General features: G+C 37.1%; 1 protein-coding gene across 1 annotated transcript in view; it reads left to right on the top strand.

Moving 5' to 3' along the window:
* Positions 1-11,083, top strand: part of RIPK2 (receptor-interacting serine-threonine kinase 2) — a gene marked incomplete at its 5' end in the record, with an annotated part of 40,409 nt that overhangs the window by 7,563 nt on the left and 21,763 nt on the right. Inside the window, 2 exons of the mRNA XM_010862227.1 lie at positions 5,083-5,236; positions 9,198-9,353. Of these exons, the coding sequence (XP_010860529.1) occupies positions 5,083-5,236; positions 9,198-9,353 (310 nt within the window). The remainder of the gene's footprint in view (positions 1-5,082; positions 5,237-9,197; positions 9,354-11,083) is intronic.

The raw sequence follows: 11,083 nt of genomic DNA, 5'->3' as shown, positions 1-11,083 counted from the left end.
TACATGTTTCAATGCCATTCTCCCAAGTCTTCCCACCCTCTCCCTCTCCCACAAAGTCCATAAGACTGTTCTATACATCAGTGTCTCTTTTGCTGTCTCGTATATAGGGTTATTGTTACCATCTTTCTAAATTCCATATATATGTGTTAGTATACTGTATTGGTGTTTTTCTTTCTGGCTTACTTCACTCTGTATAATAGGGTCCAGTTTCATCCACCTCATTAGAACTGATTCAAATGAATTCTTTTTAATGGCTGAGTAATACTCCATTGTGTATATGTACCATAGCTTTCTTATCCATTCATCTGCTGATGGACATCTAGGTTGCTTCCATGTCCTGGCTATTATAAACAGTGCTGCAATGAACATTGGGGTACACGTGTCTCCTTCCCTTCTGGTTTCCTCAGTGTGTATGCCCAGCAGTGGGATTGCTGGATCATAAGGCAGTTCTATTTCCAGTTTTTTAAGGAATCTCCACACTGTTCTCCATAGTGGCTGTACTAGTTTGCATTCCCACCAACAGTGTAAGAGGGTTCCCTTTTCTCCACACCCTCTCCAGCATTTATTGCTTGTAGACTTTTGGATCGCAGCCATTCTGACTGGCGTGAAATGGTACCTCATAGTGGTTTTGATTTGCATTTCTCTGATAATGAGTGATGTTGAGCATCTTTTCATGTGTTTGTTAGCCATCTGTATGTCTTCTTTGGAGAAATGTCTATTTAGTTCTTTGGCCCATTTTTTGATTGGGTCATTTATTTTTCTGGAGTTGAGCTTTAGGAGTTGCTTGTATATTTTTGAGATTAGTTGTTTGTCAGTTTCTTCATTTGCTATTATTTTCTCCCATTCTGAAGGCTGTCTTTTCACCTTGCTAATAGTTTCCTTTGTTGTGCAGAAGCTTTTAAGTTTAATTAGGTCCCATTTGTTTATTTTTGCTTTTATTTCCAATATTCTGGGAGGTTTTATTGGAGTAATAGTTGCTTTACAATGTTGTATTTCTTCTGTACTACAGACTGAATCATCTGTATATGTATATGTGTGTGTATGTATATATATATGTGTATATATATATATATGTATGTCTCCCTTCTTTTTTGGATTTCCTTCCCATTTAGGTTACCACAGAGCACTGAGTAGAGTTCCCTAAAGTATACAGTAGGTTCTCGTTAGTTATCTACTTTACCCATAGTATCAATAGTGTATATATGTCAGTCCTTATCTTCTAGTTCATTCCACCACCCCCTTTCCCGCCTTGGTGTCCAATGTTTGTTGTCTGTGTCTCCATTTCTGTTTTGCAAATAAAATCATCTATACTATTATTCTAGAATCCACATATATGCGTTAAAATATGCTATTTGTTTTTTTCTTTCTGACTTTTAACTTCACTCTGTATGACAGTCTCTAGGTCCATCCACATCTCTGCAAATGATCCAATTTAGTTCTTTTTTATGGCTGAGTAACAATGTTTCATTGTACATATGTATCACATCTTCCTTATCCATTCATCTGTAGATGGATATCTGGGTTGCTTCCATGTTCTGGCTCTTGTAAATAGTGCTGCTGTGAACATTGGGGTGCATTTATCTTTTGGAATTATAGCCTTTCTCTGGGTATATGCCCAGTAGTGGGATTCCTGGGTCATACAGTAGTTCTATTTTTAATTTTTGAAGGAATCTCCATAGTGTTCTTCATAGGGCTTTATCAGTTTATATTCCCATCAACAGTTCAAGAGTTCCCATTCTCCACACCCTCTGCAGCATTTATTGTTCATAGATTTTTTTTTTTTAATGATGGTCATTCTGATGGGTGTGAATGATATCTCATTATAGTTTTGATTTTCATATCTCTAATAATTAATGATGCTGAGCATCTTTTCAGGTGTTTGTTGGCCCTATGTATGCCTTCTTTGGAGAAGTGTCTATTTAGGTCTTCCACCCATTTTTTGATTGGGTTTTTGTGTTTTGGTTTTTTTTTTACTTGAACTGTTTGTACGTTTTGGAGGTTAATTCCTTGACAGTTACTTCATTTGCCAGTATTTTTTCCCATTCTGAGGGAGAAAATATTGGCAGATATTTCCTTGTTTGTCTTGTTTATGGTGTCCTTTGCTGTGCAAAAACTTTTAAGTTCAATTGTGGCTCAGCAGTAAAGAATTCACCTCCAATACAGGAGATGTGGGTTTGATCCCTGGGTCGAGAAGATCCCCTGGAGGAGGAAATGGCAACCCACTCCACTATTCTAGCCAGGAAAATCCCATGGACAGAGGAGCCTGGTGGGTTGCAGTCCATAGGGTGGCAAAGAAACAGACATGACTGAGCTAATGAGCTCATGTGCACATAATAAGCACAGATCCCATTTGTTAATTTTGGTTTTTATTGACATTACTATAGGAGGTGGGTCAGCAAAGATCCTACTATGATTTATGTCAAAGAATGTTCTGCCTATATTTTCCTCCAAGAATTTTTCAGTGTCTGGCCTTCATTCAGGTCTTTAATTCATTTTGAGTTTATTTTTGTGTATGGCATTAGAGTTCTAATTTCATTCTTTCACAAGTAGCCATCCAGTTTTCCCAGCACTACGTATTGAAGAGGATGTCTTCATTGTATATTCTTGCCTCTTTAGTCATAAATTAGTTGACTGTATATGCACTGATTTGTTTTGGGGCTTTCTATCCTATTCCATTGGTCTGTATTTCCATTTTTGTACCAGTACCATACTGTCTCGATGACAGTAGCTTTGTAGTATAATCTGAGGTCAGAGAGCCTGATTTCTCCAGCTCCCATTTTTCTTTCTCAAGGTTGTTTTGGGATATTTGGGATCTTTTGTATTTTCTACGAATTGTAAAATTTTCTGTTCTAGTTCAATGAAAAATGCCATTGATAATTTGATAAGGATTACATTGAATCTGTAGATTGCTCTGGGTAGTATAGTCATTTTCACAATATTGATGCTTCCAATCTAAGAATCTCTCCATATGTTTGTATCTTTGATGTCTCCTGAATGTCTTTCAGTTTTCTGTGTACAGATCTTTTGCTTCCTTAGGTAGGTTTATACCTAGGTATTTTATACTTTGTGTTGCAATAGTAAATGGGATTGTTTCCTTAATTTCTCTTTCTGATCTTTCTTTGTTAGTGTATCAGAATGCAAGAAATTTCTGTTTTAATTTTGTATCCTGCAACTTTAGTAAATTCACTGATGAGCTCTAGTAGTTTTCTGGTGGCATCTTTAGGATTTTCTGTGTAAAGTATCATTGTCATCTGCAAACAGTGACAGTTTTACATCTTCTTTTCCAATTTGGATTCCTTTTATTTCTTTTCCTTTTCTGATCGCTGTGGCTAGGACTTCTGAAACTATGCTGAATAATAATGTTGAGAGTGGACACCCTTGTCTTGTTCCTGATCTGAGGGGAAATTCTTTTAGGTTTTTCACCGTTGAGAATATTTGCTGTAGGTTGTCATATATGGCCTTTATAATGTTGAGGTAGGTTCCCTCTATGCTCACTTTCTGGAGAGTTTATATCATAAATGGGTGTTGAATTTTGTCCAAAGTTTTTTCTGCATCTATTGAGATGATCATGTGATTTTTATTCAGTTTGTTAATATGGTTTGTCATATTCACTGATTTGCATATATTGAAGAATCCTCGCATCCCAGGGATAGATCCCACTTGATCATGGTGTATGAAGCTTTCAGTGTGTTGTTGTATTTGATTTGCTAATATTTGGTTGAGGATTTTTGCGTCTGTGTTCATCAGTAATATGGGCAAGAATACTGGAGTGTGTTGCCATTTCTTCCTCCAGGGGATATTCCTGACCCAGGGTTTGAACTGAGTCTCTTTTGTCTCCTGCATTGGCAGGCAGGTTGTTTACTGCTAGCGCCACCTGGGAAGCCCACTAGTCATTGGAAATGTACCAGTCAAGATCACGATGAGTATGTATGTTTCTTAAAAAGGTTTCTGGACAGCTTGAGAGCACAGACTGTATTTTTTTATCTAATTTTTTATTTACTTGACATGTACACACTGCTTTATTTATCTTCGGGTGGGCTAGGTCTTTGTTGCTGCACATGGACTTTCTCTATTTGCAGAGAGTGGGGGCTACTCTAGTTGTGGCACATGGGCTTCTCATTGCAGTGGCCTCTCTTGTGGAGCACAGACTCTAGGTGCCCTGGCGTAAGTAGTTGTGGCCCAGGGGCTCGTTAGTTGTGTCTGCAGGGCCCTGGAGCATGCAGGCTTCAGTAGTTGAGGTGAGTGGACTCAGTCATTGTGGCCCGTGGGCTTAGTTGCTCCATGGCGTGTGAAATTGTCCCAGACCAGGGACTGAACGCATGTCCCCGGCCTTGGCAGGCAGATTCTTATCCACTGCACCACCAGGGAACTCACCAAACTGTGTTTTGGGGTTTTTTTTTTTAACTTAATTGTCTCCATAAGGCTGAGCACTGTGGTTTATTCATAATGAAAGTTCAACACTTATTTCTTTTATGAATGAATAAGGAAATAAATCTGGAATCCAGAGTTAGCCCAGGAATGTTATAAGCATTTATCTCTTCTCAGTGTTCTTTTCCTGAGTTCCAGCCTATAATTTCTGAGTATTATTGACCCTTATGCGACTATTATCATCTAGTCATTAAAATCTATAACATTTAAGTGTTTTAATATTCAGGATATTTAGAAAATTTTTACATGATATGCAACCGTAAAATTTAATGTAACAGTCTAATAAAATTTTATCATTTTAATACAACAGAGACTTATGTAATTGGTTCAAGCACCTATCGTTTTAATACAAATAGACTTTATAAACATTGTGTTCTTTGCCTTTCCTAGGAAAAGTACAGTTTTAATCTATGTGTAGCACTTCTTTCTGTCAGTGGTTTATATGTTATTTTGGTCTCTAAACAGACCTATGGAATATGTAAGGTAGAGATTATCCCTCCTTTAAATATGAAGAAACTGAGAAAAGTTGCCTAATTTACATGAGATCAAAAGCTAATGAATGAATGGAAAAATCCAGAATTAATTAATATTATGGGCATGATAATTGTGTATTTTTCATTATTTTGAAATAATTATGCTTTTTTTTTTCTTTAGTGAAAGAAATGATGTCTTAAGAGAAGCTGAAATTTTACACAAAGCTCGATTTAGTTACATTCTTCCAATTTTGGGAATTTGCAATGAGCCTGAATTTTTAGGAATAGTTACCGAATACATGCCAAATGGATCATTAAATGAGCTCCTACATAGGGTAAGTACTATACATTTTCAGTGGCTAGAATTCTGTTAGTTAACCTATACAGTGCTTTGGTTTTACATGTGAGCCAAAATAAGAATAATGACAAACAGTTGCAGTGGTAAAATTTCACCATTTCTGGCTTCTTTTGTGTTGTTAAAAATACTGTGCAGCCAGACCCTGCATTCTAGTCACCTCGATTATGCTGCTTAGGTTCCTGAGGCTTACACTGAATTCCAGTATCCACAGGTATATATATGTGGGAGAGGAGCAGGAGAGAAAAAAGACAGACTCTGTACACTGTACAGTTTATTGTTGGCTTAAGCCAGCTTTTATTTTATGTTAAAGACAATTTAGTATTCTAATTAAATGTTAGTAGTATCAGTTCACAAAGTTCTGAATTAATAGGCCAAATTATCTATCTCTGAGTATCAAATACCTGAGTTTTTCCAATAATAGGCAATGGCATGAACCGTATTCCCTTTTTCTCAAGGTACCAATTACTGTCTTTAACTATGAAAACCATTAGTAAACAACTTTGAGGGGGCAAGGTCCTCATTCTCAAAATGTGTGTATTCGTCTACTGTTGTTTGCTTGACCTTATTAAGATTATCTCTAGCCCACAGTTTCCCTCAAGAGATATTTTTAAATACCTGGGTCTGTTTTGTTAAGGTTGCTTTAGTTAAAACTGAGTAGTAACATAATCTGTAAAATCCAGTCACTGAACACTCCTAAATTCTGGTGCATCACAATGTTCTATAAGCAAATGAGGGAGCATGGGTGCCCCTGTCACTACTCATGGAGTGACTTCCTCTTTATTTTAGGATGCAACACATTGTGTGTGACGGCACAATCGAAAACAAGGGCAGAGTAAAGTGACTAGTGTCAGTGAGTAAGATTTGTGTAACCAACATAGCAATTAAGATACAAAACACAATTTCCTTTTTTTGAATGAATGTAAGCATAGATTCTAATGTTTTCCTCCCATACCCCAGCACCCCAGTAGATACTGTGGTACCCAAATTTGGAGCCCATTAGAAATTCTAGAGCCTCCTAAGGGGCATTGCTAATTTCTGGAAGGAATCATAAAATACAGGTTGAGCACTCATCTACCTTCTTCCGCAATGATTATCTACTTCTTCTGAGTATGTTCCTCTTCCTGGGAAGCTGTATTAATGTTTAAGTTAGGAAAACATTTAAGAAAATTCAGATGACTATTACTTGTAAGTACCAGGAAATAAAGGCATTACATTTGTAATGTTTCTATATTATACATGGAATGCAAGAGTAGGAAGTCAAGAGATACCCAGAATAACAGGCAAGGTTGGCCTTGGAATACAAAATGAAGCAAGGCAAAGACTAAGAGAGTTTTGTCAAAAGAACATGCTGGTCGTAGCAAACAGCCTTTTCCAACAACCCAAGAGACGACTCTACACATGGACATTACCAGATGGTCGATATCAAAAAAAGATTATGTTCTTTGCAGCCAGTGATGGAGAAGCTCTATACAGTTAGCCAAACAAGACCTGGAACTGACTGTGGCACAGATCACGAGCTCCTTATTGCAAGATTCAGACTTAAATTGAAGCAAGTAGGGAAAACCACTAGGCTATTCAGATATAACCTAAATCAAATCCCTTATGTTTATACAGTGGAGGTGATGAACAGATTCAAGGGATTAGGTCTGGTAGACAGAGTGCCTGAAGAACTATAAATAGAGGTTCATTGCATTGTACAGGAGGCAATAACAAAACCATCTCAAAAAGGATGCAGGAAGGCAAAGTGGTTGTCCAAGGAGGCTTTACAAAAAGCTGAGGAAAGAAGAGAAATGAAAGGCAAGGAAGAAAGAGAAAGAACCCAACTGAATGTAGAGTTCCAGAGAATAGCAAGGAGAGATAAGAAGGCCTTCTTAAATGAACAATAGAATGGGAAAGACTAGAAATCTCTTCAAGAAAATTGGAAATATCAAGGGAAACATTTCATGCAAGGATGGGCACAATAAAGGACTGAAATGGCAAGGAGCTAACAGAAGCAGAAGAGATTAAGAAGAGGTAGCCAGAGTATACAGAAGAACTACACAAAAAAAGGTCTTAATGACCTAGATAACCATGGTCACTCACCTAGAGCCAGACATCTTGGAGTGTGAAGTCAAGTGGGCCTTAAGAAGCATTACTGTGAACAAACCTAGTGGAGGTGATGGAATACCAGCTGAGCTATTTAGAATCCTAAAAGATGATGCTGTTAAAGTGCTGCACTCAATATGTCAGCAAATTTGGAAAATGCATAATGTCCACAAGACTGGAAGACATCAGTTTTCATTCCAGTGTCAAAGACGGGCAATGCCAAAGAATGTTCAAACTACCATACGGTTGTGCTCATTTCACATGCTAGCAAGGATATGCTGAAAATCCTTCAAGCTAGGTTTTAGCAGTACATGAACCAAGAGCTTATAAATGCGCAAGCTGTATTTAGTAAAGGAAGAAGAACCAGAGATCAAATTACCAACATTCATTGGATCATGCAGAAAGCAAGGGAATTCCAGAAAAACATATTCTGTTTCATTGACTATGCTAAAGCCTTTCAGTGTGTGGATCACAACAAACTGGAAAATTCATAAAGAGATGGGAGTCATCAGACCACCTTACCTGTTTCCTGAGAAACCCGCATGTGGGTCAAGAGGCAACATTTGGAACCAATCATGGAATAACTGACTGGTTCCAAATTGGGAAAGGAGTACAACAAAGCTGTATATTGTCACCCTGCTTATTTAACTTCTATGCAAAGTACATCATGTGAAGTGCTAAGCTGGATAAATCACAAGCTGGAATCAAGATTGCTGGGAGAAAAATCAACAACCTCAGACGTACAGATGGTATCACCCTAATGGCAGAAAGTGAAGAGGAACTAAAGAGCCTCTTGATGAGGGTTGAAAAGGTGAGTGAAAAAGCTGGCTTGGAACTCACTATTGTAAAAACTAAGATCATGGCATCCGGTCCAATCACTTCATAGCAAATACAAGGGGAAAAAGTAGAAGCAGTGATGAATTTTATTTTCTTGGATTCCAAAACTCACTGTGGACTGTAACTGCAACCATGAAATTGAAAGACACTTACTCCTTGGAAGGAAGGCTATGACAAACTTAGCGTATTAAAAAGCAGAGACATCACTTTGCTACAAAGGTCCATGTAATCAAAGCTATAGTTTTTCCAGTAGTCACATAGGGATGTGAGAGTTGAACTATAAGAAGGGTGGATGCCAAAGAATTGATGCTTTTGAACTGTGGTGCTGGAGAAGACTCCTGAGAGCCCCTTGGACAGCAAGAAGATCAATTCAGTAAATCCTAAAAAGAAATCAACCCTGAATACTCATTGCAAGAACCAATGCTGAAGCTGAAGCTCAAATACTTTGACCATCTTATGGGAAGAGCCGACTCGTAGGCAAAGACCCTGATACCGGGAAAGATTGAAGGCAAAAAAAGGGGGTGGCAGAAAATGAGATGATTAGATAGTATCAACAACTCAATGGCCATGAATTTGAGCACAAACTCCAGGAGACAGTAGAAAACAGAGGCACCTGGCATGCTGCAGTCCATGGGATCACAAGTAGTGGGATGTGACTTAGCAACTGAACAACCTAGAATGAGAAGATATGTCGAGTATAAATGTATGTGTCTGGGTATTATATAGATAAAAATAAACTACTCAACTGAAGAGAGACCCCATACCATGTAGTGCATTGCCAGTAAATACTAAAAGGAAATATTAGTACCGTAAAGTCATTATTTTCTCTATAAGGAAAATAAGATCCAAGGATGTTAAAGAATGTCAGATAGATACTATGTAATAAAATAAGTATATTTTGCCCTATACTTAGTTATACTAGATATTTAGTTTATACTATTCTCATGGAATATTTCATTTTCAAAGTGGAAATAAATTTGGCCACTAATTTTGGTTTTATTTATTTTCATATAAAGAAAATCGAATATCCTGATGTTCCTTGGCCATTGAGATTTCGTATTCTGCATGAAATTGCTCTAGGTGTAAATTACCTGCACAATATGAATCCTCCTCTACTTCATCATGACCTGAAGACTCAAAACATCTTATTGGATAATGAATTTCATGTTAAGGTAATTACTGTTTTTCAAAAAAGCTTATCTGCATCCTTGTGTTTAATAGTTTTAAAGACTTCTTAGTTAATTTTTCTACCTTGCCAATTTAATGTCTCTGCCTTTTCCATGGCCCCTAATTCAGTGCCACTTCTTCCTGCTGCAGTGGGTTAGTTATTCCTAGACTACAGATATTCATAAAAGTATGGTTCAGGTACAAAGTCATTATATTCTTAATTTAAATTGTTAAGTATACCTTTATTTACTTTTTATTTTGAAATTATTAGAGATTCTTAAGTGGTTGCAGAGTAAAGAAGTCTCATGTACCCTTCACGCAGTTTCTACCAGTGGTTACGTCACATATAACTATAGTACCATTTCAAAGCCAGGAATTTGACATTGGTACAGTACACATATGTAGTTTGTAGTTCTGTTTCACTTTATCTTGTGTAAATTTCTGTGGCTATGATAGCAGTCAAGATACAGCACTATTCTATCACAACAAAGATACCACTTATACTATCCCTGCATAGTCATGTTCACCTTCCCTCCATCGTCCCTAACCGCTGTCAACCAGTAATCTGTTTTTCTTTTCTATAATTTTGTTGTTTTGACAATGGACTCATACAATGTATGATATTTTGAGATTGGCTTTGTTCATTTAGCATAAGGCCTTTGAGATCCATTTGAGTCTTTGCTTGTGTCAAGAATTGTTTTCTTTTTCGTTGGTGAATAATATTCCATGGTGTGGGTGTACTAGAGTTGTTTAACCATAGTTACTTTTAGCCTTTGGCAGTTAAAATAAAAGTCCGTTGAATAGTCCTGTACAACTTTTTGAACAAACGTAAGTTTTTATTCCTCTGAGATAAATGCCCAGGAGTTTAACTGTGTGGTCATATGGTAAAGTATGTTTAGGTCTTTAAGAAGCTGCCTGTTTTCTACAGTAGCTGCACCATTGTACATTTCACCAGCAGCGTATGAAAGACCCAGCTTTTCTGCACCCTCACCAGCATTTGGTTTTATCACCGTTTTTTATTCTGGTATTCTAATGGATGTATAGTGATATATACCATGATCTTAATTTTCACTTTCCAATGATGTTGAATAGTGTTATTTATTTATTTGCCATCTCTATATCCTTTTCAGTGATGTGTGTCTTCAGATCTTAAGACCATTTTCTACTTGGACTCTTTGCTTTTTTACTATTGAGTTTTAAAAGTTCTGTGTATTTTTAGATGTAAGTCCTTCATCAGATACATACTGATAGTTGGGAGACCTTTTCTGCCAGTCCACGGTTTGTTCTTTTCATCCTTTTCAGCAAGGTCTTTCACAGAGCAAAAGTTTTAATTTTTTTCTTTTATGATCATGCTTTTGCTGTCATGACCTTTTTCTTCTGTAGTCCAAGGATTTTTAACTTTGTCTTCTAGCTTAGTGTCATCCTTAAATTTAATTAGCTACTTTTTGTGTCTTCAAGTCATGATTACCTATTAACCATTACAGTGCTCAAATCAGAGCTACACAACATGGTGCTAAAAACCTCCCTTCAGGTCAAGTTCAGGCCTTTTATTAATTAGGACTTTTGGAGAATAAGCATTCATTTTGTTTGGCATACTCCTAAAAGAACTGTTAGCCCATGTTTCTCCTTTTTTTTTCATACAAATGTTACAAAAGTCCTTCTTTGACTGCTTTCCCAAGTGTCCTTGTTACCAGGTCCAACTTTATACTGCTTACCATGCAACAGAGCCAATAAA

The sequence above is a fragment of the Bison bison genome, unplaced genomic scaffold, assembly GCF_000754665.1.
Source record: "Bison bison bison isolate TAMUID 2011002044 unplaced genomic scaffold, Bison_UMD1.0 scf7180017858048, whole genome shotgun sequence".
Taxonomy (NCBI): Eukaryota; Metazoa; Chordata; class Mammalia; order Artiodactyla; family Bovidae; genus Bison; species Bison bison.
Note: the sequence above shows the minus strand (reverse complement) of the source record. Positions and strands in the feature narration are given on the sequence as shown.